This window comes from Electrona antarctica (assembly GCF_951216825.1).
Source record: "Electrona antarctica genome assembly, chromosome: 11".
NCBI lineage: Eukaryota > Metazoa > Chordata > Actinopteri > Myctophiformes > Myctophidae > Electrona > Electrona antarctica.
In genome coordinates, this window is record NC_136792.1 from 29,492,865 (window position 1) to 29,520,769 (window position 27,905).

Here is a 27,905-nt window from a genome sequence, read left to right on the forward strand (position 1 = left end):
ATGAGTGAGCAAGGAGAGCCCATTGTCCCAGGGGAGATGAGGAACAACAACCAGCGGGACCGTGTGACATCTGACGGGGATGCCAACGCCAATGAAATCCAGGCAGGGGAAGGCAGCAGGGGGACGGGAGACATTGGCACTACTCTGTATGGGTTACGGAGTCAAACAGCGGAGCAGGACAAGGTCATCATCTGGGGCACAGACTCCCAGTGCGACGACCCAGAGCTGGCTGAGTTTGAAATGCTAGAGTGTCAGGAGCTGGAGGCATACCTAGTGGGGGAGGGAGAGGATTATGTCGGGATTGGAGAACGGAAGGAGCTTCATGGTCAGCCGGCATCACACAGTGGGGATGCAGCAGAACCAGCAACGGACAAAACTAACAAAGAAGAGAGGAGGGCCATTCAGTGTGGTGCCAGTGACCAGGAGACCAATGCCTCTCATGTCTCTGAGAGCAGAGGAGGTGCTGGATGTGTGACCAAGACAGAGTGTGGTTCTGAAAATGATGTCTTTGTGACATGTCTGTCCACCTTGTCCAGTCTAGGGGGAAGCTTGGCCAGTGCCTTGGACACTGCAGGCCAGACACATACAACAGATTCCTGGCACATTGTATCCAGTCCTTACCGGACGATCTCAGAAGACCTGACACTGGCCTCTCAGTCCTGCACCGTCTCAGAAAGAAGCGAGGTCCCTCAAAGGGCTGAGCGTCATTCACTTCCCTCTGCAATAAGCACAATACAGAAGAAAGATATGGATGTGAATCGTAATTCCACGTCTCCCTCTGAGGAGGCCATTTTAGAAGCACAAGTTCCTCAAAATATAGCACACATTGAGGATGTTTTTGTTGAGCACAATGGAAATCTTAACCAGGCATATAAACTGGGAAATGCTACTGTGGTAGAGAGAAACGGATGTCATGGTCCAGGAGGCAGCTATGCAAGGACTACTCAAGACTGTCGTACTGACTCTGCAACAAAGTCACAGGAAGAAAGCTGCAAAAGAATTGATAAAAGCACCCAAGCAAATGAGACCCTGAACAAAAACCATAATCTGCCTAGAACAGACACAAAGGCAATTGAATCCAAAGCCATAAAGAAACAAGGTTCATTTGATAGAAGTTTCAACAAACAAAACTCATTTGACAAGACCTTGAAGAAACAGACCTCCTTTGAGAGTTCTTTAAAGAAGCAATGCTCTTTTGAAAACTCTGTCAACAGACAGGGCTCTTTTGAGAACTCACAGCAGCATTCTAGAAATTCAAGCCTGGAGCGGAGGAAGCCATGGGGAAGTCCTAGTCGACCAGCTACACCTTCGTCCCCCAAAACCACATGTTCCCCTAACAAGAGGCCCCCTGTTTCTCCGGCCAAGGTCCAGGGCACCAGAGCACCCAGCTTGGAGCATAGTGACCCCTTCCAAAGAGGAATCAGTGGAGTCAAGCAGCTCAGTAAGGTGGGCAGTAGCATTCCGAAACCTGTTACTCCCCAACAGAAAGACACGGAGACTCGTAGGTCCTCTCCCCCACAGAAGCCGAAGAATGTTCGTCCAAAAATCATCACCTATGTCCGGAAGAGTCCTCAGACAAAGGGCCAGGTCACAGAAGCCCCACATGAGGCTTCTGCTCTACCACTTAAACTGTCCTCTTACCCCAGTCCCCCAGCTCATAAAGAACCAAACGTTGAGCCTCAGCTCAATGCCCCGTCTGTACTCTGTTCCTCCAACCTGCTGTTTGACAAATATCGCCAAGAGATGCAGAAGACGGGCTACTATCCGGCAGGCATATCTGTGTCTGGCACGAAAGCCGCACACAGCGCTGTCCCTCATAAAAGTAGTGACAAATCTGAGAGCTTTCATGGAGAACTGTCTGAGAAATATCTACAGGAGGTAAGAGAAGTATTGATGATTTTGTGTATTATCATAATTGAAGTGTGTATTACTTACCTATGACATTTGGTGTCAGTTTCCCTCCTTAGACAGCCAAAGGCTTTTTACAGTGTCATTAGTTTATAGTTTCATTGCTGAACGTCTAATAAATGTTCAGTGTTGCAGTGATCATTTGTGATATTACTGTCAACAGCACCCTCCTCAAGATGCAGGCGGTCACTTGCGCGCACCCAGAGCCCTCAGGCCTCAGTTGGGGCTGGGGGCCAAGTCTAGGGTACCTCAGACAGGTCAAAGGGCAACGATGGCCCTCAATCAGTCTGGCCAGGCAGCTGGAGTGTCCACCCATGGCTACCAGGACCTGACAGGTGAGATAGCTGTAGCTGTCCGCTGTCTGAATGACCATGGTCTAAAATGGCAAATATCTATTTCACAGTCCAAAGACCATTCCACAGTTGTTTGAGCATGCTTTGTTTCATTTGTTATTCAGTGATCATTAGAAGAGGAAAGATAAAGTTGATGGTATCTGGTGATAATTCATTTGATTCTTTATCCTACAGCCATGCGGCATTATCTGTTTTGCAAAAAATAAAAAGCATGTCCTTTTCTACTACACAGTAAAATTAAACGATGAGTTAAATGATCTCTTTAATAGATTTTATGGCATGTACTGGAGACACAAGAATGATGAGAGCTTATTCTTCCATACTGTACTCTCAGAGTCATTACCAAGCCAGTGTTTTCTGAATGAATGGTCAAGCTATTATGGGAAAGTATTTGTGTAAGCACTTTCTCATTTCCCTGCTTGCTATATCAAGCACCAGAGTAGAGTAGATCGTAGTGTATGTTGTTCTGAGTTAGTTAACTCAGAACTGTATCCAAACTGGGGAGGTGAATGTGTCAAAGTGGACGTCAGATGGATGAACTTTAAAGATCAGTAGCATTATGTTAATTGGACATAATCAGGAATGTCAGAGCGGGTTTATCTCACTTGCTGCGTCTTCTTGTGTATCTTTATTCTTTAGCAGATCACAGGCGGCCAGGGTCAGAGACCACCCCCAAGGCCCCCCTGATCAAACCGGGCCAGTCTGGACTTCGACCCCCAGGCTTCTCTGCCCTGCCACCTGCCCGTCTGGCTGCCTTCGGTTTTGTCCGCAGTGCCAGCGTCTCCTCTGTGTCCAGCAACCAGTCCAACGACAGCACCCATAGTGACCCCTGCCGACCCTCTCAGTGTGAGTAACACATCCTTTACATAATGTTTAAAATATATTCTCTTTATTCATGTGTTCCCTTCCAAGTAAAAGGAAAGAAACAATATATAGAACCTTGGAGATAATCGACAGTATTTATAGATTCAAAGAAATATATTTCTCTCCTTGCAAAAACAAATATATTGTATATATTTTGGTTACTTTTGTCTTCTAACTCAAGGACCTGAATCACATTTTTCAGTGTATATATATGTGAGTGCATTGCATAATATACTGTGCATGTATCATTATCCCCTGACTGACTACTGCAGCATGCAATCTCAATCAAATCCAGTTGCTCAGCTTTAATCTGCCTCCTGCAGTCGTCATTTGAAGGAATCACTAACAGTCAAATTATATTGAAAAGCGCATAAGTCAAATGGAATCTCTCTGCATGAAGGACCTGTTACAGGACCTCAAGCTGTTTTGGGTTCATAATCTTTAATACACAGTACACACAGTTGTCACAGAGGACACTTAAACCTTCTGTGTAAAACACCCCCCTGTGAGCCAGATTTGTTGGCTCATGGATGTAATTTGGAACGTCTTAACAGGCTGTGCTCTTCTTGGCTCATACCTCCTTAAATGTTTAGCGGCTCACACCGTGCCATATTAATGTCTCACAGCTTTGATTGGTTGAATTAAGTATAAAATGCCCAGAGCCATGAGCCATGTCTTATACAGTATAAATTAGGCTACATTTTATGTTCTGTTACAAATAATGTATGGAAAACAAACAAACAAAAAACGGTGAGTGGTTTGTTTTTCCAGCCCAGTCTTGCACACTCCTGTTCCACTGCAGGTACAGTACAATAATAAGTGCTGATTCAAACCAGCTATTGTCTGCATGAAAAATGCTGACATGTTATAGAAAAATGTCCTCTACCTGCTCTCTTTATCTATTATTAGCTGCCGTCTACAGTCCACTTCAGACGGACCTTCAGAGTGGTCCGCTCCAATCGGGGCAACAAAAACTATGCCTACACCTAACCTTAATCCTAATAACATACTTTGCAACGCATTTTAGATAAGATAAATAAGCAGCACCGGGGGATTCGATCGCGAGATTTAGTTTGGAAGTCTAGTGCTTCATCCCGTAGGAAAGAGAGACTAAAGGCTCATACATCGTCTGGAGTTTCGGTGGTTAGGTGACCACCGAAAATCCAGACTATGTATGAGCCTTTAATGCTCATACATAGTCTGGATTTTCGGTGGTTAGGTGACCACCGAACTACAACATGACGTCACGAGCCGCGGTGAAGAGCAAACCACCGCCACCGCTCCAGCCCTTCTCTCTGTTTTCACTCACCACCGCTCAACGTTATTTCAGCTCCGGTGGTCACCTCACCACCAAAAATCCAGACTATGAATGAGCCTTCATGGTGCTCCCTGTCTTCTATGGTTCTTCCCTATCTTCTATAGTGCTAATCACTGTATAACCAGGAGGATAGGAGTTTTTGTGATAGTGTCTACCGATTTGCATGATGTATGGATAAAATCTGTACGAGTAATGTAAAGAAAAGTGTTTTGGAAAATGTAGCCTCATGGTGGCGCTATAACAGGCAGATGTGAAAAATGCAGGGCAAAGGTTTTTCCTTGGCCTCTAGGGAGTGCGCATACAAAGTTGTACACAGATTGGTGCAGTTATAGGTAAAACATGATTTGGGCTGTTATAGCGCCACCGTGAGGCTGATTTGAAACTTTTTAAATGGCATTCGTCCTTGGCCTAGTGGGATACTGCGTGTATAATTTTGCAGAAATCGCAAACTGTGTTCATGATTTGTGGCATTTTGTTCGAAAGAGACCAATGCTATACTATACTGGGAGCGCGCTAGGACATCAAGCCATGGTACAGTAGTATGACACTATACAGTCAGTTACATGGTTAAGTCCTGTCTGTTTTCAGCTGCTTGGCCCAGTACAGTATAACTTGCTAAGATCCTAATGATGTAGTGAAGTTTGTGCAATCATGTTTACTGGGGCATTTCAGTTCATTTCATCAGTTCTCAGATTTCTTTCTTGGGAAAACAAGTTTAATTTGATTGTGTATACAAAGAAGTCTCTGTCTGTATGTAATGTTCTGACACTTTTTAGATTAGCTTCATGGGAAATGAGTAATTAGTAGGGGTGTAACGATACATTTTAACAGTGATACGATACGTATCACGTTACATGGTTGACGATACGATACATGGGCGATATTGGTTCATTATGGCGATCCGATACGATTCAATGATTTGAATTCGATATACAGTAACTATTTAAAATACACTGACATTATTTTAAATTAAGTAATTAAACCCCTCTTTTTCATTTTTCTTCAAAGAATTGCTAAATACCATGCACAAAAATGTAGTTACAATCGATTATCTGCATAGCAAAACGATTCGATATCGATTATTTCCATTGCGAAACGATACGATATGATACATAGTCAATGTTGCTGTTTTCATTTCGATATACTTCGATTCTTGAAATTAAAATCGATTTTTCGATGCAGTTACTATATCGTTACACCCCTAGTAATTAGGGGTCAAGCCCAAAGGGCATAGACCCCTTTTGGTTTCCATGAAAATTCCGCCATTTTAGCAGTTTTGGCAATTCTGAGCTATCGTTCTACACAAATTTGGCAATATGGCAGAGGGCTGTGAGGATCCCTCAGGAACTGAAGCTCACACTGACTTTAGATCTCCCGATGAGTAAATTGTTATGATTTGCTCAATCCACTTTCCGGCATTTTTTGGGCACGTCAAATAACCACTCTTGAAATCTAATTTAAATTCATGTGAATGTCTGGACTCTGGTTACGAGACTACAGCGTTGACAGACAATTGGCTGAACACGGAATGTGATGTATGATGATAAGAGCGCCCCTCACTTCACATGAGTGTGATTTATTTATTTATCACTTGTCAAATAATTTCAGTTATCAATGTTTATATAGCTCATTGTGTATATTGCTTTTTTATTTTTGGGCTTGGTCTTATAGCTGCTTGTAGCTGTATTTAATTGAATTGACTGGACATTCCAGTAAAACACATTCATGAGCTTATTTGGGTGAAGAATATCATATTTAGGTTCAGATAACCTGTCATAGAAGGTTACGTTTAGATTCCATCTAGGATCAACCTTGACATGATTGATCTTAAATAACTGTAGATTAAATGAAAACATTAATTTTAGAAGGTTATGAGATATAATGATGTGTTGTGAGGAGAGGAGACATTAACATTTGTATATGTGGCAGATTCATTCTGACAGTAGTGGAGGTTGCATTGCGCTGAAGCATACTGCACCATTCTGTGGATGCTCACAGCAAGGGGTAGACTTTTGCATGTGGGGTAGAAACATACATTTGCCAATGAGAGTCAAATACAAACCTTCCCTCAGCCAATCAGCTCTTGCCTTACCATCCATTTCTAGTGGGTACTTTGACCGAAAAAAAGGCATCTGCTACTTCTCCCAGGTGAATAGTTTCCCAAGCAGTAAGACGACCAACTGTGCTTCAATTATAATTTGTGGGGTTCACAAGGCTGCAGGCATTTTAAGCTCCAGAAAAAGCTTGTTGTTTTCTTACCCATGCACAGTATTATGCTATATTATGTCATGTATAACTTGAGCCAAAGAAGTAATGCATATTGATATAGCAAATCACAAAATGGTAGGCTACAGTCTACATGATCAATCCACGAATTGGGGCATAATTTTCCCTGTGATTTGTCTGTAATTTAACCACTTTCAACCAGGTATCCATATTTTAAGCTATTGGCTAGTTTTGCTATTTGTCTTACAATTAAGTATATTAGGCCTTAATGATTAAGGCCTAATTAACCATTAAGGCTTAATCATTAAGCCTTAATGGTTAATCAGCCCTTGTACTTCAACTGAAGTGAAAGGTGTAATTTCACTAGATAATACAATTTGTACTGTGGTGCAATTAATAGTAGCAGTGCCAGCCCACTATGATGTTTAGTGCATGCAGAGTCTGTGCAGTATTTTATCAGCCAGTGTCTCAACCCACCGTGTTGAACCTGAATAATGTTATTTAAATTCAATGACATAAACATCCTCCTACTCTACCCTGTGTTTCTTCCTGACTGGAGAGTACAGGGTTCTTTTTCAGTAATGTTATGGGAGCATGCTAGTATTGATTCAATCAACTAGAGCTGAATATTTTATGACAGTCATTCAGAGGTTCGGTTTGCAACTCCAGCATTTACAAAGTAATTTTAGATGATGGTGGATATATATGGATATATCAGGTGTTGGAGTCTGTTAAAATGGAAGTTCAACAGAAACTATACACTATAAAAGGAAAAGGTTGCATTCATAAAGCATGTTTAAGTGGATGGAGGGTTTTCGTTCTTGCGTAAATGTTATTTCATACTGGGACTAGCATGACCACACTCTTTTTAATGATGCAGAAGCCTTTAATGTCTGCACATGCCAAATGCCAAAGGCATACCACATATTAAAATGTGGTCATGAATAATTTAATTGTATTCATCTCGCTATCTTGCCTTGATCATTTGTACTGTACAGTTTGGAAGAAAATACAGTACAATGAATAGTGATTATAATACCTTCTCTGATGGGCTGATGCTACTATTAATTGCACCACACTACACATTGTATTATCTAGCGAAATTACACCTTTCACTTCAGTTGAAGTACAGCCAGCCCTTGTACGGTTGGTCAGTTCAGCTGATAAGGCGGTAACAAGACAACTCACCCTTTTTCCACCTCCGACGAAAAAGTGCGGACATCTCACCCCGAAAGTCCGGACGACTCACCATACATCAGTGTGTGTGCATACATTTGATTACCCTTTGAGCTCTTTTTGTATAGTTTACTGAATATAACCTTTGAGCTCTTTTTTTATAGTTTACTGAATATTTCACAATAATATAACACAGAGTGTTGCCAGTTTCATGATACTACAGAATAAAACAATACAAATATAATCATTGTTATTATGAACTACTATTTTACAACGTTATGCAATTTGTTCTGTTAGCACCCTCACCCATCACCCTCTAGCTGTCTGTAGGCCTATTGAACAATAGCATGTACAGGGGAGGATGCTAGATTGCAATTTGTTTTAATTACCAAACACATAGTAGCCTACGATTGATGTACCAATCTGATGGGTCTGTTAGCACCATCCCTCACCCATCATCCTCTGTGAGCTGTCTGTATTGAACAATAGCTAATGAACATTCTTCAGACAGCAAAAGGCAATAACAGCTTATTTAACAATGTCTTAGTCATTTATACTGTAAGTACTGAAAGTGAAGACAACTCACCGGGGTGAGTTGTCCAGTATTCGATAAGGCAGGGCATTTACACTGTCTGTATGAAGAGGATTGATTTCACCAAAGGTTAATGCAATTACAATGGAGCTCCCCTAAGTTACCATAGGTTCTAAAATGACATGCATTACATAACATGTCTCAACAGTCATGATCATCATCATCATCACTATATGATTTTTTACTTATACATTGGTGCTTAATTCAATACAAGCCAATACAAACTACTGTAATATTACTACTATCATTCCATGCATTTAAGATACCACAGTTCAAAGCATTAGTTGTAAAAGGAATTCTCTATTCCATTTAACTTTGATAGACGGATAAATGGCATTGCCACAAAACCTAAAGTCAATTAATAGTATAACACAACACGTTTCATTAGCAGGAAATTGAAAACAATGTTAATTTTCAGATTATTGTGTACTGCATCAATGTATAGTTTGTATACAGGTAAAATTTCATGTTAAAGGAGAATTTCAGACTAGAAGGCTTTCTTACCTTTATTTGTAGTTGTTACGTCCCCACCAAGGAGGTCCAGGTGTTATTTTGTGCAAAAGTGCATTATTGGCTATTTCACCTACCATAAGCCCCCAATGAATTGAATTGCATTGAATTGGGCATTGGGGTGTTGTGCTAATTCGCTTATTTCCATCGCTCAATTTTTTTTTGTATATATCCTCTCTTCATAATGTAAATAGTATGGCACACTTATTTTGATGGAAATAAGCGAATTAGCACAAAAACCCTACCCCTATTGAGGGCTTATATTAGGGAAAATAGCCGATAATGCACTTTTGCACAAAATAACACCTGGACCTCTTTGGTGGGGACATAACAACTACAAATAAAGGTAAGAAAGACTTCTAGTCCGAAATTCTCCTTTAAATGAGCTACCATCAATAACATCAATAACAATGACAATAACACTGATGACATGTTGTCTCTTCTACACTGTAGATCCAAGCAATAGCAGTGAAGACATTCATCTCCACAAGGCCCCAGCGCCCCCCAGTGATGTTTCCTGCACTCCCACGCGCAGCAGCCCCCAACCTCCCAACGCCCCCGCTCCACAGCGACGCAATCTGGTGCCCCCGCCTCGGTGCTCTCCACTCGGTATGTCTCCTCAACACACTCACTGTGTGTTACGGCTATACATGCTATACATACATACATACATACATACATACACGATGGCTTATTCTTCGCTTGCGAAGATCATAGGAGGAGTTTAGAGTTAGGGGTCCTTCAGCTTTGCTTTGCGACAGGCACGTTCATGTTGGTATAATCCGATTCTCGGGCAACTGGTGCACTTGAACCCCTGTCCTGATGCTGCTGCGGTAGAGGTCTGGGTGGGTTGGTCACCCTTTCGACGAGCACGTTTGTGCATTACATACATACATACATACATACATACATACATACATACATACATACATACATACACTAATCGATTAACCACTTAAGCCTTAATTTATACTTTAGCTACGTTGTAGCTATTTTTTTAATTGTTTTAAATTCATAAAAAATATTACCTACAGTATATGACATGACCAAAATAGGAATCGATTATTTTTTTTTTTTTTAAATGTTTTTTGTTGTGGCTTTCGCCTTTATTTTATATCTTTTATGGAGGGACAGACAGTAGGCTGACAGGAAATGGGGAGAGAGATGGGGGGGAAGACATGCAGTAAAGGCCGTCGGGATCGGGAGTCGAACTCGCGGCACACTGCCAGACTGGATTACCAGCCAAGGTGCCTGGACCACTGAGCCATGGCCCAGGCCAGGAATCGATTATTAATCAATTATTTTATAGAATTATCAATTATCGAGTAATTTTTTAATATTGATTAAATTGTTAGATTAATTGTTTTACCCCTAGTTGTGTTGTGTTGTGACTTGTGAGTTGTCCACGACTCTATTTTTGTACGTGTGCGTCTTTAGCACATTTGGCTATCTGTAAGAACAGCATATTGTCCCTCCCGTCATTCAAGGTCATTCTGACTGCCGATCACATGATTAGAGATGCAGTGCATGTCGTGGGGGTGTGGGCAGGGGGAGGGGCTTAGCTGTGGCATGCACATGTTGGTGGTTGTTGAGACAGACGACCGTCATACCTCATGGCCACTGACACAAACCAGACACCTCGCTGTGACGACTCACACAGTCACACCTACTCACAAGCATTCTCTTGTATTTGTCCATTCTATAGAGAGGAAGCTTCCAGCAGTGTAATGACAGCTCTGTAACTACCAGGCATATCATTCACAGAAATGGCTGGGTTCTGAATGTGTCATTTGTCTTTGTTCAGTGCTGTCCTTGTTTTACATAATGCAGTTAGGAGCCAAAGACAGCTAACGAATGCTGGGTATGTGAGAGGTGGTGGTGGGCAGTGTAACTGAACCTGCAAGGAATGTCACTGTGCTACTCTGTACAAGTGTGTAAATAGCTGGTAGCCATTGGCCAGGCCACTTGTTGCTAACGAAGAGAAACTACTGGAGTCAAAGAGAAGGGACCACCGACCTATGTCTATATTAATAATAATAATAATAATAATAATGTATGCTTGTTAACAATGTTGTCAAGTTTATTGTCACTTTTCAACCAGTGAATTTGAAATCATAACATTGTTGATTTAAGTTATGCCTTACATGAAATGAATTAAACCACTTTAAAAACATCTTCTTCTTCCTAAACATACAAAACTGTTAGTAGGCTACTGTAACTTTGTTTGTGAAGGTAGCTGATTTACGACCAGCAACCTTCACAACTGAGCCAAACTGAACCAAAGTTGTTTTTTTTGTTTTTTTCCACTATTGTTTACATTTGAAAATTCTACACGCTGGTCTACAACCGTCACCCTATCATTACTGTATGCCTGTACTCTTAATCAGTGGCATAGTACCTTTATGATGAGTACAACCTCTGCTAATGATGGCTATGTTTTTGTTTCTTTTTTGCTTTGAAAGTGCATTTGAGCCATCTAGCGGCCGTAGAGAGGATTGTAGTATAAAGCAGTAGGAATTTGTCAGCATGGTCATAAATCAGGGTTGCTTATAAAGGATAACTGGAACAGCAGCTCCAGCTAGTGGCAGTGTTGGGTATATTACTTTATATTTGGAATATATTTCTTATTACTTATTACCTTAATTTGTCAAGTAATATATTGTATTACATATTACTGTCTGAGCAAGAGTAATATATTAATATTACTATTACATATTACTTTTTTTTAAATGCTCAAATCGAACAATTAAATATTTAGTATAATTATAAATTATACATTACGTAGACCAGTGGCGTATCTACAATAAGGCGAGGCCAAACGGCCGCCTAGCCAAATCCATTTGAAAACACGACTGAGAAAAAAAGAGGACAAACACCAGACCTGAGAACTATTAGTGGGGAGCGGAAATACATAATTCTTTAACTTCTGCAGTTGTCACATAATGTCACAAGACAGAGCCACGGGCAACGAGACAGACAGACAGAAAGTAATACAGAAAGTAATGCAGTAATACAGAAAGATTTTTAGAATATATTACAATTCCTTTGTTAAGTAATGTATTATATTACAAGTTACCGTATTCCGGTAATATATTACGTAATATATTAAGTTACGTAGTGTTAGTTACCCAACACTGGCTAGTGGTCACTCTACTATATTGATTTCACTACTTCTATTATGTTTCTATACATACTGACTTTATAATACATACTAGGCTCTCATTGCCTTGTGCCTAATATAATAATAATAATAATAATAATAATAATAATAATAATAATAATAATAATAATAATAATAAAGGCGCTGTCACCCCAGGTTCACTTGTGTGACTTGGGGATGTCCAGGAGGTTGGAATTGCCCGACCTGAGGGAGCAGGAGAGGGTATGGCCATGGATGAGTTCAGAGATGTAGCGGGGAGCCTGGTTGTTGAGGGCTTTGTATGTAGTTGCGACCACAGGATGGAGATCCCTGATGTATGGAGATCCCTGATGTATGGAGATATCTTGTCAATGTATGTTATTGTTTTTATTTCTTGCCTTCGATGTCATGTTGTATTTTTCCTTGTTCAGCACTTTGGTCGGCCTTTGGCTGTTGGAAATGTGCTATATAAATAAAGTTTGATTTGATTTGATTTGATCCCTGATGTATGGAGATCCCTGATGTATGGAGATCCCTGATGTAAGGAGATCCCTGATGTCATCAATATTAAGCCCATATATGGAGATCCCTGATGTCATCAATATTGGCCAGCAACTCTACATCTGATCTCAAACCCTTAGATCTCCATATGGAGCTGACTTGTTCTGACATTCCATTTGTTGATCCTTCCCCATACATCCTTCTTCTTCGATGTCTCCCTTTTGACCTTACCTGTCCATTTAAACTCTGTCCCAAAGTTATTAGTGCCACCGCGCCCCGGCAGCCGGTGAAAACTAGAGTTCTCAACAGGCCCGGCCCTACCTGGGCCCTCATCAAACCCTGTACACTCAAGACACTGCCCCCGCTGCCACCCTTAGATCTCCATATATGGAGCTGACCTGTTCTGACATTCCATATGTTGATCTGACCTCATCAAACCCTGTACACTCAAGACACACTCCATATATGGCCAGTACAGAATTCATTCCTTATGTTGATCTGACCCCCCATGCCAAAGCGCCAGCGCTCGCCTAGCAGTCTGCTGTCACCCAGGCGGATATGTTGATCTGACCCCCCATTCCAAAGCGCCAACGCTCGCCCAGCAGTCTGCTGTCACCCAGGCAGATGCGTGCACGCGACCTGTCCCTTATATTAGGGCGAGGTGTTGATCTGACCCCCCATTCCAAAGTGCCAGCGCTCGCCCAGCAGTCTGCTGTCACCCAGGCGGATGCGTGCACGCGACCTCCAGCGTCTTACTGGTTATAATCATTTTGAAATCTATTCTGTCTTTGACCAGTGGAGGTCATTGAGGACTGGTGTGATGTGGTCCCTGGTTCTGGTGAGCAGGCAGTATTGTACATACTGCAGAATTTTGGGAACCTTGTTGGTGACAGGCTATTGCAGTAGTCAAGTCTGGATGTGATGAAGGGCAAGGCATGAATGAGTGTCTCAGCAGCAGTGTGTGATAGGCTGGGACGGAGGCGGGCAATGTTACGAAGATTAAAGAAGGCAGTTTTTGTGATCTGGTTGACCTGGGACTGGAAGGAGAGGATGGGGATCCAGGATGACACCAAGGTTGCGAACATCGCTGGAGGGGGTGACAGTGGAGCCATCAATATTGAGGGAGATGTCATGAGTGGAGCGGGTTAGGGCCAATGATGAGGTTTTATTTCAGTTGAGTTTTAGAAAGTTTGTTTGCATCCATGTTTTCATGTCGGCCAGGCAGGAGGTGAAGGTGGAGTGGGTGATGGCAGTGATATGGTTGTGGAGGGGAGGAGTTGTGTGTCATCGGCATTACAGTGCAAACTGAGGCCGTGTCTGGGTGGCCAGCTGGTGGATACTGTTAATTTTGTCCTGAAAGCTTAAGAAAGTTAGGACGCGATTTCCAATTGACCCTATTTTCTCCTATACCAGTATGTTCTTTGCTTTAAAGTTCTAAGTTTTATGTTTTGTTTCCTGTAGTGTAAAGTGTCTTTGAGTACTAGCACTATGTACTGTAAAAGCACTATGTACTGTAAGTCTGATGTTTAATTATTATTACTCAGCTTCTAGAAAGGATGTAATGAAGGATACAGAGATGGAGGTACAACCACCAGCATCTTCCCCAAAACGGTTTGCAGTGGTTCCTCCCAAGCCTCAGTCCCCTGGTGAGTGTACAGAACGTATCAAATTTCAGCATGTGTTTGTGGCTTTGTTATATGCCATTGTGTTTGGTTTGTGTCACAATGGTGATAAATACAGTAGATCACTGAGCAACACCATGACCATCTTTGTTTTCCCTTACCAAATAATGATTGTCACCAGCACAAAGTATTGCCTGTCCTCTGTCTCCTCTTTCTCTCATTCTGTCAAGGTCTCTCATTGCTAATGTAATGATAGTCTGCTGTTGTCATAGAGACCATGCTAGCTGCCATGCTACTCTAGTGTCATAGAGACCATGCTAGCTGCCATGCTACTCTAGTGTCATAGAGCCCATGCTAGCTGCCATGCTACTCTAGTGTAGGGCTGTTGTCATAGAGACCATGCTAGCTGCCATGCTACTCTAGTGTAGGGCTGTTGTCATAGAGACCATGCTAGCTGCCATGCTACTCTAGTGTAGGGCATAGTTGGCTGCTGAAATGTTGCTGTTTTGGTCCCATTCACAAGTCAGCAATTTCTCCTTCTGTCAGAGACAAGACTATAATATATGAAATGATGATGTTTCTGTCCATATGTGTTACACAGTACAAGTTCATATTACAGGGAAATGTAATAGAAAATGTGAATGTAAAAGAGCTGATTACTAATCATATAAGAAAGACAAACGCATAAATGAATGTAAAAACAAAAACAAAAGAACTGATCTAGCTATATACATCTACCATCTCCACTCTCTCTGTCCTCTGTGTGTACACTATGTGTCTGTCATGATGACTGACTATACCTACTTTCCATGCTCTCTCCTCCTGTAGTCCGTGGGTCATCTGCGATGGGCCGTGGTACTGCTCGGACTGAAAGAACACGGGAGACAGAGCGCCTTCTGGTCCAGCAACTGCAGGAACGCTGTGAGGAGCAGACCAGGCAGCTCCACAACCTCCAGGCCCAGCTGAAGAAGGCCTCCGTTGGCCTAGAGGTTTTTGCCATCACCACACAGCACTTCTGTCAGAAGGTAGGCTACCCCAGATCGGACCTCATTTATATACTTCTCCATATGCCGTGTAGGAGTGCAACCGTTAATCAAACTAATCGATTTAATTGATTATAAAAAAATCACACCTGAAGTGAAGTGAGGGACGCTCTTATCGACATACATCATCATACATCATATACTGTAACTGTACAGTACATCACATTCTGTCCTCAGCCACTCCAATCATCACAAATGTCATTCCGGTCAATCACAATTTGTGTTGAATAGAAGAAGAGGGGAGCGCTGCCGTGGTCCGTTGTTTGTTGAACTGAATACAGGTGCTCGTTGGCGAGGTTAGATTATAACATAAAAGAAGAGGATCCAAGGCACTCTGTTCCAGTGAGGTGAAAAGGCTGTTTTTCACCTCACTGGAACAGAGTGCCTTGGATCCTATGGTGCCAAATTGTGGTTGTTTTTAAGCTTATATTTAAATTAAAATAATTCATGGATCGCCTTGGCTCATTTTGGTGCCCCCTCGGCACTGTGGTGCCCTACGCACAGTGCATGCTGTGTGTGTGCATAGTGGCGGTACTGATACTGACCATTTTACAGACATGATACTGACCATGATAATGACATGATACTGACCATTTTACAGACATGATACTGACTATGATAATGACATGATACTGACCATTTTACAGACATGATACTGACTATGATAATGAGATGATACTGACCATTTTTCAGACATGATACTGACCATGATAATGAGATGATACTGACAGTTTTACAGACATGACACTGACAATCACAATGTGGCGGTGGCGCATCAGCTCACTGATTTTCACTGAACTTTGTGCATGACACCGTAGTGTGAAGAAGTATAAAATAGGGCTTAAGTGGTTAACCAGACTAATCAATTTAGTTGATTTCTTTTTCTTTTTTTCAAATGTGGTTCTGGATTATTATTATTGATGATTCATGGAAAAACATAATTTGCACCCCTAGTCCCCTGGCCTACACCACACCTGTATTGTAACTGCTAATGTTGCTGTCAGTATTGCTGTGTTCATGAAGGCCAGCTGTTGCTTTGATACAGGACTGGGGAGCTTCCCAGCGCTTCTTAATGTTTTGCAAACAGTGTAGTATCAGAGAGATCTATCAGTGAGAGAGACAGTTGAGAGAACACAGGGCACATACAAAGGCTTTGTCTGCCGTCAGTGCAGCGATATAAAACAGTGCAATTTTGTGATGTACTGCATGTGGCTGTGTGTGTCAGGAATCAAGAGAGATTTATGCTGCTTGTACCTGCTTGTACCTCATTCATTCATGCAGGTACAAGCAGCAAAATGTGTGTCTGAAAGACAGGATGTTGTGTGTTGTTTCAAGATGGGACATTTGAGGAATAATTACGTTAGAATGAATTACACCAGCTATTATTATTATGTTTCCTTATGGTATGATATCATCTGACATTTTGCATTTTATAAAAGTCAAGATGCCATTGCTTAGGCTTGGTATCTATAGTTTATGGTACAGCTTGGTCCCATGACACAACCAAGCTCCCCTCTTATCTTTGTATTTAGTGTAACTAATCTCTCTCCCTGCTTTCTCATGAGAACTACTGCACCACCACCCTGAATGTTGTGTACTTCTCCCACAATCTCATGTATTACACTTCTGTCTTAAAACAAGCAAAGCAATTGTATTTATCTTATTTAACTTGATTGTATTCAGTATTGTCTCCCGTCACAAGTCAAACCTGGTGTGACAATACATATGTTACCTGGCGTGACAATATGTGTTAAGTTATGGGCTGATGCTGTGACTCATTGGAACACATAGGCAGTTATTTTCCATTAGCCATTATTTGACTTTTATTTACATTTCAATAGCTTTACATAAATTGTTTCATGTCTGAGTGTTGAGTAGCCATTTGCAATTCACGGTGGCTGTGTGAGCACATGTGTAATGTGCGCACATGATTGTACTGTATGCCTCCTTGTGTGATAAACCAGCTAATTGGCAACTTATTGATTACTTCCATCCTCCGTGTTTTGGTGACGAAAAAGCCCTGCACATGTGTATATGCATGCCAGCGCATGGTGTGTGTGTGTGTGTGTGTGTGTGTGTGTGTGTGTGTGTGTGTGTGTGTGTGTGTGTGCGTGTGCGTGCGTGTGCGTGTGTGTGTGCCGTGCATGAAATGGGGTAATGGAAGGGGTGGTTCAAGGCAGGGCAGGGTGTGTTTGTGTGGGGCTGGTAGTCTTTGTTCGAGCAGCGATGATGCTGGACGCATCAGGAAAAGAGAGGTGAGGCTCCCGTCCTTCTATCTCCCCTCCCCTCTCGCTTGCTTTCCTGGTTCCCTCCCCTCCTCTTTTTCTATACCCCTCATCTCTCCGTCTCTCTGTCACCGCCGCATCCAGCCTCAGGGATGCTGTCTGCCAGCTTAGTATGGGCCACTGCTGCTCTAAGCTACATCTCCAACGACTGCACTGCCTGGACCAAACGGTAAAGGCAGCATCCTCTGCCGACAGCTGAGGATTCCTTTGTGTGTGTGTGTGTGTGTGTGTGTGTGTGAGTGAGTGTGCATGTGATTGGAGGGAGGCGGTTGTCTTGCAGTGAGCATCTATGTGAGGTTTTCTGTCAACTGGTTTCCTACTAGCAGCTGGAGTGTCAGGGAGGCAGTGAGATTAGCTCTGCATTATTCTGCTGAGTCAAAGCTCTCTCTCTCTCTCTCTCTCTCTCTCTCTCTCTCTCTCTCTCTCTCTCTCTCTCTCTTACTGTACATTTTGCAGTGATATTAAATACCTTGCTATAGCTACTATGCTATTTAGCTTGTAGGTCTGCTTGTGTTGGTTCCTGGCAGACAAGCATACTGTTCATACATAGCATGTATGCTAGTGTGTAGTCCGTTCACTTCTGCATGTGTCTGTCCTGAGTGACTCCCTGCATCAGCTGTGTTTCTACTTTCTGAGGGAGAAAGTGTCACAATACTGATCTGATTTTGCTGCTCTTGTCTGAGCATGGAATGGGCATGTTTACATTTATATCACTTTTGGATTCATAGAAGTGTCCTGTATGTCTTAACTGCCATGTAATTTGGTTCTCAGGGCCAAACATGGCTCTATACAGTACATGGAAAGCTATTAGGGTCCCATTGGCCCTTGATTTGTGACCTGCTTGTAAGCTAGACATTTTTACAGATTTTATTTTATTATTATTATTATTTTTTTTACAGCTGATGTCCTTGAGAATGTAGAAGCTTGCTTGTGGAAGCCATGTTTATTCTGTTCACTAGCTGTGCTCAAGGAACTAAAACGGATTAAGTTGCCACAGAGATGGCTGAACATGAGATGGAAGAATTGTAATGCATGTCACGGCACTCCCTTGAGACAGTAGGCTGGGCTGGGGCAGGATATGGGTGGGGTGGGATTGGATGGGGGTCTCGGGTCTGGGCAGGACCAGGGGGGGTTTATATGCTGGGTGGCAGCCTGACGAATTACAAGTGAAACCTTTAGTGACCCTCCTCCACCCTCGGTGAGGTCACTGCAATATCTGCCTGATGACAGTATGTTACGAGCAAGACCTTTGAGAGGGGTAATTGCTGCATTTAGTGGATGTATATTACTCACGCTAAAATCCTCACTGTTAATTGATCTCTGAAAATAGACCAATTTTTAAACACAGAGATAATTGTATTGTGCTGGCTCGCACACATCACTGTCCATCATTTGTCCAATGAGAAGGAGGCACTCTGAGGAGGTCACGCTATGAACAGTCCCCAGTGGATACAGTGTAGGATACCATGGTGTAGGAAGCCACCCACTGACATTCTAATGCCTTGTTCTGTTACCAGTAAATCACATTGATTTGTGTAGTTAAATGGACACGTTGTCACTGCCGTTGTTTCAGGTTTTATGATAACCACTTTCTCTATGATGTGTATCATGGTCAATATCATGTCATTATCGTGTCAGTATCTGTATCATGGTCAGTATCATGTCTGTATCATGGTCAGTATCATGTCTGTATCATGTCTGTATCATGGTCTGTATCATGGTCAATATCATGACAGTATCATGGTTAGTATCATGTCAGTATCATGGTCAGCATCATGCCAGTGTCATGGTCAGTATCATGTCTGTATCATGGTCATAAGGCTGGCCGATATGGGCCAAATGGAAGATATCTCAGTAATATTAATTAACCAAATACCTTGATAGCGATGTTATTGTGACGATAATATCAATAATATTGTGAACCAACATGCTGTGCTTTCTGTGTGTCTGTGTTTTAGAGTGAGACTGCCATTGTGAAGGAGAGGGAACTGTCCCTGGAGCTCGCTAGAATCAGGGATGAAGTGGGTAAGTGGGATGTCCCTCTGCAGGACTTGTGTAATGCATAAACATTATACATATATTTCCATGAGGCACAGTGAGAACAAGCATCCCCTGAGTGCCCATCCCCTGTTGGTCATTTAAGTGGTATATCGTATGATGTCACAGTGTGGTGCACCATTGTCTGATGTCATGGTACGTACAGTAAAATCATCAGTGTTCATTTAACTTGAGTGTATAAATTGACCCAATCCTAGGAATCCTCAGATTTGTTATATAGTATTGTAATTATTTCAATGTGTGATATTACACTGTAAGTGTGATATTACACTGTATGCGCATCAACAACACAACACAACACTGGGTTTAAAGTCACAGAGTGTCTATATCAGGGTGCTCAGTTACAAATACAATGCCTATTGAGGACCCCTGTCTATTACATTGCTCCATTTCAACTCGTTGACACTTCCTTGACACACTCATCACAATAACACACAACTTTGGATCTCTGGTAAATCCAACGGCTGCTGTGCCTTGTGGTCCAGCCTTCAGTGTTGCACGCTGGGAGCATCTGCAGCGGGACAAGGAGGAGCTGGAGCAGCGTTTTGAGAGCCAGCTGCAGGGTCTGCGGGAACAGCAGCGGGTTGAGCTGGGGGCGCTGGAGGAGAGGCTGAGGGCCCAGCACACAGCAGAGACACAGCGCCTACAGGACCAGCAACACAGCGAGCTGGAGCAGCTACGCACCACGCAGCAGGAACAGGTGTGTGGAACAGGTGTGTGTGTGTGTGTGTGTGTGTGTGTGTGTGTGTGTGTGTGTGTGTGTGTGTGTGTGTGTGTGTGTGTGTGTGTGTGTGTGTGTGTGTGTGTGTGTGTGTGTGTGTGTGTGTGTGTGTGTGTGTGTGTGTGTGTGTGTGTGTGTGTGTGTGTGTGTGTGTGTGTGTGTGTGTGTGTGTGTGTGTGAGAGAGAGTGTTCGTAGCAGGCTGTCTGTGGAGGCACGTGAGCCGAGTCTGCTTTCTAGTCCACTATCCATTGATATCATGGTCCCAAGACACCTTTGTTTCATATAAAGTAGGTCAAGACCATAATCTTACAGAGATCCAACAATTCCCCCCTGAGCTTGGCAATGGTGACAAAGGAAAACTGTTTCTTTCTTTTCAAAATCTTTTTATTTCCGTTTTATAACAGTATGGGTGTCAAGTCACAGGTTCATAGAAAAAATAAAATATCAGATTTTAGTATCAGTGACTGAGGTAAACAAACATAGCCTACTGTATGAATCACAGAGATCGTGGGCAGACATAATGAAAAGACTGTTATTGTGCAAAACATGCCCCTTCAAGACAAAAGAAAAACATTTTCTCCCCTTCAAGTCCCAATTGAAAACTCCTGTTTAATGGGAAGAAACCTCAACCTTGAACGGTTGGGTTTACAGTGAGGGGTGAGATGGGAGAGAAGTGTCAAAGGACACTTTGACACTAAGCCAGCAGGAGCCACTGATAGAACCAGGAACCTACTAACCTCCTGAGCTACTGACGCCCTCCACATATATTGTTAATTACAGTACAGGTATGTTAGTTCCCATTATAACCATGGTGTTATTAGGGTGATACATTTTTTTAAGCTTTAAGTTATGATGGTGCCTGACCATTAATGGCCTTCTGAGGAGGAGGATTTCAAATTCAGTTCCTTATAAGTGCACATGTCATTGTCCCAGATTGAGGACATGAGCGAGAGCCATGAAGCCTCCTTGATGGAGATGGAGACAGCTCACAGTGACACTCTGGCCACCCTGCAAGAGGAACATGCCAGGACAGTAAAAAGTAAGCACTACATCCTCGACCATCATACCGACTGAAACCGTACTTGCAACCCGATCTTATTTTAATGATGTTTAGGACACAAGAAACACTTTCCTGTATGTAATGTAATGTGTAATGTGTTTTTAGATATGTTAGTATTTCAAAGTGCCTGTGATGTCACAGGCACTGATCTCACTTCCTTCCTGGACTACATGTTGTCTCGTCTCAGTAACACTGCATCCACACTGTAGCGTCAAAAATATGCCAAAAGCCGTGAGCGGCAGGCGTCTCTTCCTCGTCTTTAAATAGCTGGTGGATGGAAATGAAGCTCCACCCACACGGTAAAATGCCACGTCCACCAGCTGTCTAAAAACCAGGAAGAGACGCCTGTCGCTTGTGGCTTTTGGCATCTTCATGACGCTACAGTGTGGATGCAGTGTGTGACAGCCCTCCCCCTCTCCACAAGGAGGAGCAGTGCACCAAAGCATCATGGTCATTGTAGGAATTCAGCAATCTAGTCATTTATCTACTACAAAAATACTATTAAGATTGAATGACTGCAGTTTCTTCTTTCTTCTTCGTGAAATGTCAGTTTAATGAACTATTATCACCTTTTATGTCAGACCTGAAGATGGCTCATGAGCAGCAGAGGAAGAGTCTGCAAGAGGAGTTTGAGAAGCTCAGACTGTCACTGCAGGTACACACACACACACACACACACACACACACACACACACACACACACACACACACACACACACACACACACACACACACACACACACACACACACACACACACACACACACACACACACACACACACACACACACACACACACACACACACACACACACACACACACACAAACAAACAAACAAACAAACAAACAAACACACATGCATAAATATTCATATTTTTTATCTACAAGACACAACACTTCTTCTCTGACAGGTGGAAATCTTGTAGGCAAATGTCAAAAAACTGTATTTTTCAGTAAATGGAAAAAAGAAAGTGTGTTCAGTTTGAGAAGCTCAGACTGTCACTGCAGGTACACACACACACACACACACACACACACACACACACACACACACACACACACACACACACACACACACACACACACACACACACACACACACACACACACACACACACACACACACACACACACACACACACACACACACACACACACACAGAAAGCACTTTCAACCTGGCGTCCCTAACATTAACGTGAAGAATTTCCAACCTATTTCTATTCAAACATACATAGAGTAGATGCAGCATACAAGGCCACATGCCGATTCTGCTATTTTCACTACTTTGTGTGACACTGTCATACAACAAAGTATAAAACAGTACTGTATAAACAGTGCATCAATTTATGATTTTTGAGTGGTGTAAACCACTCCTACAACTGGCTTTTGTGTGCAGAAAAAAATGAGCATGGTTGCTATGTTCAAAATAATTTCTGACGTAATTAAATCACACCCGGGTGAACTGGATGACCGTAGCAACCATGGTCATTTTCTCTGCACAAAAAAAGCCAGTTGTGAAATCACATCCAGGTGTGATTTCATTACGTCAGATCAGAGCTGATCATGCTATATAAAACCTTACACCACTCAGTTCACACGGGTGTGATTTTTTTAATTAAATGATGAAATATGGAGCTATAAGGTTTACTGACAATATGATCAATTCTTCAGTTACTGAGTGTGTATATAACTAACAGGGTTATGTTGTGTGTTGGGTGAACAGGATCAAGTGGACACCTTGACATTTCAGAATCACTGCCTGCGAGACCGAGCCAAGCGCTTCGAGGAGGCTCTGCGAAAGAGCAGCGATGAACAGATAGTGGTAACATTTTAGGCTTCATTTATGTTGCACGCCAAAAATAACAGATCTACAAGCTCACAAGTTTGAGCTTGTACATCAGCTATTTCAGTGTCATGTTTTTTCCCTTTAGTAGCTAACCACAGAGGTTAGTTACTTTAGCTGGTGTTGCACTTAATAGCAAAGAGATAAATCCTCAGCACTAGTTTAACTAGTATACTAATTTTACTCTGCCGTATGATTAGTTTAGCAATTTTACTAAGCAATGATTGTTGATAGTAACATTTACTGGAGCTTTCCTCCCACGGTTTAACAGGATGCCCTGGCTCCATACCAACACATTGAGGAGGACCTGAAGAGTCTGAAGGATATTCTAGAGATGAAAAATCAGCAAATCCACCAACAGGAATTGAAGATCTCAGAACTCGAGAAAATGGTAGGCTCAAAATTGCTGCCTCCTATTTAATAAAAATCATACCTGTGTGAACTGAGTGGTGCAACTCCCCCCCCCCCCCCTCTCTCTCTCTCTCATTAGCAGGCAACAGTGCAGCACTATCTCTCTCTCTCTGTTTCTGGCACAACAGCGCCACTTTTGCCCCTACTGGTACTCGTCACACACAAACATAGGTTAACACGGACATTGCTGTTCCTTGGAGTGGTTGCACCACTCAAAAATATATGCTGTGCAAAATTGTGTATGTGAATAGGACAATAACTCTAACCACAAGTTACATTATTTGTAATCTGAAATGTGCTTTATGCATTTATAGATAATATGAAGAATTTAATGTTGTACCTTTACCCATGTGTTTTTGAGCAGGGCGAAAAGAATGCATACCTGGAGGAGCGAGTTCAGGTTTTACAGCAAGAAAATGAGGACATGAAGGCCCGGATAGATAACAACCTCGCTGTGTCTCGGTCAGTTCTGTTTAAGGGTTGCTAAATCTATTTCAAACTACAGTATGAAACCTTTGGATGTGGTTAAAAAAAATCTTCAGTAGGTTTCCAGGTTTGATTGATTGATTAAAATGTTTATTTCACAGTATGCAGAATGGGTACATTTCAAACGAAAGCACAAGTCAATACAAAAACTGTTCCTGTGGACAACACCATGATTAAGCATTACACTTGTTTACAAAAGGGTCCACCATATTCAACATTTAGAGACGTACAAATATACACTTCTATAAAAACAGGAAATCATCATATAAAGAATTACAGTAAAAAAGGGAAAAACAAGTACAGTATGGGGAAAAAGGGTGTGTGGGGGGAAACTCAGACTTCATTTACGGGGGCCAGTTTCGAATTGCAGCCGTCCGTAGGTGCTCTTTGAGACATTCACATGTCTTAATGGCTGTTGGTAGGGCGTTCCACAGGTAAAACATGCTATTTTGTATTGTGATTTTAAATTGTCTCTCATTACCCACTCCCTCTTCAGGCAACTGTCTGAGGAGAACGCCAACTTGCAAGTGCACGTGGAGAAGGAGAGCAACGAGAAGAAGCGCCTCAGCCGCAACAATGAGGAGCTGCTGTGGCGTCTACAGACGGGCGAGCTGAGCCCCCGCATGTCCCCCGCCTCCTCGCCCATGCACCGCGCCTCCCCTGGACCCGGCTCCTCTGCACGACCACACTCCTACCATCAATGAGGTGCACTGGAAACCACACACTTGTCTTTTATCTAACCAGCTCTTACTTTGATCTGACGTCTATCAATCATCGAGGCATTTAAAAACCTGTGGAAGCTCTGAATGTTTTTTTATTTTTTATCTCCAAATGTGTTGTCCCCCGTCATGAAAAAATGTGGATTGTTACACTATGTAGATGGCTAGATACTGTATACATCACTTTACCGACAGTTCCTCTGGAAGTTCCCCTCTTTATCTGAATGGTTTCTACAAATCTAACCCCATCTGATTTTTATCACGGATGGAAAGTGTTATTGACCAAGCCTGTACTTTCAAACCCCAAGAGAAGCTATCGTTTCAGAAAAAAAAGAAAGGATAAACTGTACGCTGCTCCTGTTCTAAGATTAATGTCCCACAACTCAAGGTAGGCGCTATGGTACATGAAGGACTCCAGCTGTGATACACTTCATCAGACTCAAGATCACACAGTCATGGTGCCTCCATCAGTTCCATGTTTGTGCCTCTATCTGCAGTAGTACATCCCCACATTGTCACCCAGGGCTCAGAATGGTGGATGTGTGAGACATTATAAAACATCAAATAAAAAACAATCTAAAGTGCAACAGTAACCACAAGAAGCGCCTTTGCTATACATTTTCTCCCACCAGCAATCTCTCTCAAGGCACAGGCAATATTTAACATCACACATGAACCAAACTACCTGCTGTAGCGTTCTGATTCATGTAAAGCTCTGATTGCTCTCTGTGGCACATGTACCCTTTTGTATGAACAGTATTAGTGTTGGATCAATTACTACCTGGTCACCTAATGGAACCTCAGTCGTTGGTTTCTTCTGAAACTGCAAAGCCAATGATCTCAACTGGCCCAAAATGTATGGTTACTAGATGGCAAATTCAAGTTGAATGAACTGCCAGACAGTAATGTAATCATATTCTTATTGTAACTACTGTTCTTGTATCTTAAGTTTTATTTTGCTTATAGTAAAGCATGCACTGTCTTCCAGTTAAAATCCTACTCCTATTGACGGTTTAGCAGCAGCCTGCAGTGTGGTGAGTAGAGAGGACAAACTTTAGGGCCGAAGCTTAATGCAACTTATCATCAACAAACGTGACCTCTCATTTGTAATAAAAACAGAGTAAAGCTCCAATGTAATTGAATGATACATTTCATTACGTAACGGCTAGTGTATTGTTGATTGACAAAGTAATTTTGTTTTTCAGGATTGCCTATTGTCTACACTCTACAGTTTATGTACTTTGTTTTACAGCACTAGTTATGTGACATGTTTAATAGCAAAGGCTATGATGTATTATAAAAGCAACACAGTACATTATGCACTGTCACAATCATCATCTGAAATTAATTTGCAATCCCAGAAAAAATACACTTTAAGGGCATTAAACAGTAAAGTGTAATAGTTTTAGTATCTGTACTTGAACCTTTGGCTACAAATCTAAAATATAGGACTGGTGTTAGACAGACAGTCCTATATGAGTATTGTGTGTTACAATACGAGTACAGTAATGTAACAAAGTGTTGCTCTTTTTCATGCCATCTTCAAGTGTACCTTATCATCTCTCAAAGACTGGCTGAAAACATTTCATTATTGCGGTTTGCAAAGCTTTATATGTTTGTTTGCATTGTAATTGGGGTTACAACACATCCAACAAACTTGAATGCAGATGTGTGTCCATAGAAGGCATTATGGCATCAAAACATTTGTGTTCGATTGTATCCACATGTGGCTTTGTTGGAAAATTCTTACTCACGGAAACTCAATTTGATATAAAAAGATATTGTATGTAACATGGTAATAGGATCATGGTGGGATTTTGCAAGCTGTTACCTCATCTCTCATATTGGAGAATAATCTCAGGTCTTGGAGAGAGTCATGACTCATCAAAGAAAAGCAACTGCCATCATTTTCTTTTTTTTATTCGTCAATGGTTACGTTATTGTACTTTATCAGCTGATGCTCATACAGTACTATACAGTATGTTTACATTATCCTCTTAGCTCAATTGTATGTAATGTGACATGACATCATATCCTTGTGTGGGACATTATTTGGATGTACAGTATTTTTAAAAGTATCTCTAAGAGCCTTTTGCTGTTAGTAATTACCAATAAAAAAATGTTTTAATAACTGCTAGATAATTATCAAAACACCCCCTTCCAAAACATACTTTCAACTCGGAAAATTACTGAACTAGACATTGATTAGCTTGATGTAATAGACTCACAATAGCCATGTTTCAACGGCAGTTTGTTTGCCAAGCTAAATGCATTTAGCTGTGTCTCTGGTGGCTTGAAATGTATTTGAAATGGTTTTACTCTCTATCAGGTATTCCAACTGCTGCACTGATTGCCTCTGTGTCCTGTGGACATGATCTTGTACTCATTTACTAAATGTTTGTTTGACACCAGATTAGGAGGTATTGTTTACAGTAAATCAATGGCTTAGCAGGTTTGGTGTACGTATCACACAGATGTTGATACGTTTTTGATTGTTACAGGGCTTATGTTGTAAAGATTGTAATTATTTCAGCATACCATTATGCTGTGCATAGATTACTATGAAAGCATGTCTTTAAGATTGTCTTGCATTGTTTTGTTTTTGTTTTTTATATATCTACGTACTGTATATAATTTCAGATGTTTCCCCCCCATAACTGCAACTGTAGCTTAGCTCGTTAAAATATTGTCGTCAGTGATAAGACACCAACATCTGTACTGTAAATGTTGCACTTTGAATTATTTATTAAACCTCAACAAGAAAATGTGTGTTTATAAAAGTAATAGGCTATATTATCTCGATATATATATCATTGCTCTATATTGCTAGCAAGGTTCTTTTTTTGTGATTATACAGACAAAAAAAGCATAAGCATCTTTCTGTGATTTTTTATGAGCAGTTATTAGATATTCAGTTGTAAAAAATAAATCACTATCTTTGATGATGAGAAAGATTATCACCTTTTACATAAATTTTAATTAACTGTAGATATACATCTGTGTCTGCTCTGAGGGGTAAAGGAAGAACCTCGTTACGTGTTGAGCTTGTATAATTTATGCCAGGGGT

At 41.7% G+C, this 27,905-nt stretch overlaps 1 protein-coding gene across 1 annotated transcript; it reads left to right on the forward strand.

Moving 5' to 3' along the window:
• mtus2b (microtubule associated tumor suppressor candidate 2b) lies at positions 1 to 27,780 on the forward strand (the record flags this gene model as incomplete). The annotated part of the gene is made up of 17 exons (XM_079513805.1): positions 1 to 1,878; positions 2,072 to 2,243; positions 2,901 to 3,107; positions 9,401 to 9,556; positions 10,385 to 10,485; positions 12,293 to 12,421; positions 13,632 to 13,731; positions 14,132 to 14,233; positions 15,038 to 15,234; positions 19,496 to 19,562; positions 20,081 to 20,295; positions 21,251 to 21,356; positions 21,959 to 22,032; positions 23,103 to 23,201; positions 23,494 to 23,613; positions 23,998 to 24,095; positions 24,616 to 27,780. 17 exons carry the CDS (start codon positions 1 to 3, stop codon positions 24,821 to 24,823), a joined length of 4,029 nt encoding a protein of 1,342 aa, XP_079369931.1. The 3' UTR covers positions 24,824 to 27,780.
• Between the last annotated feature and the right edge of the window lie 125 nt (positions 27,781 to 27,905).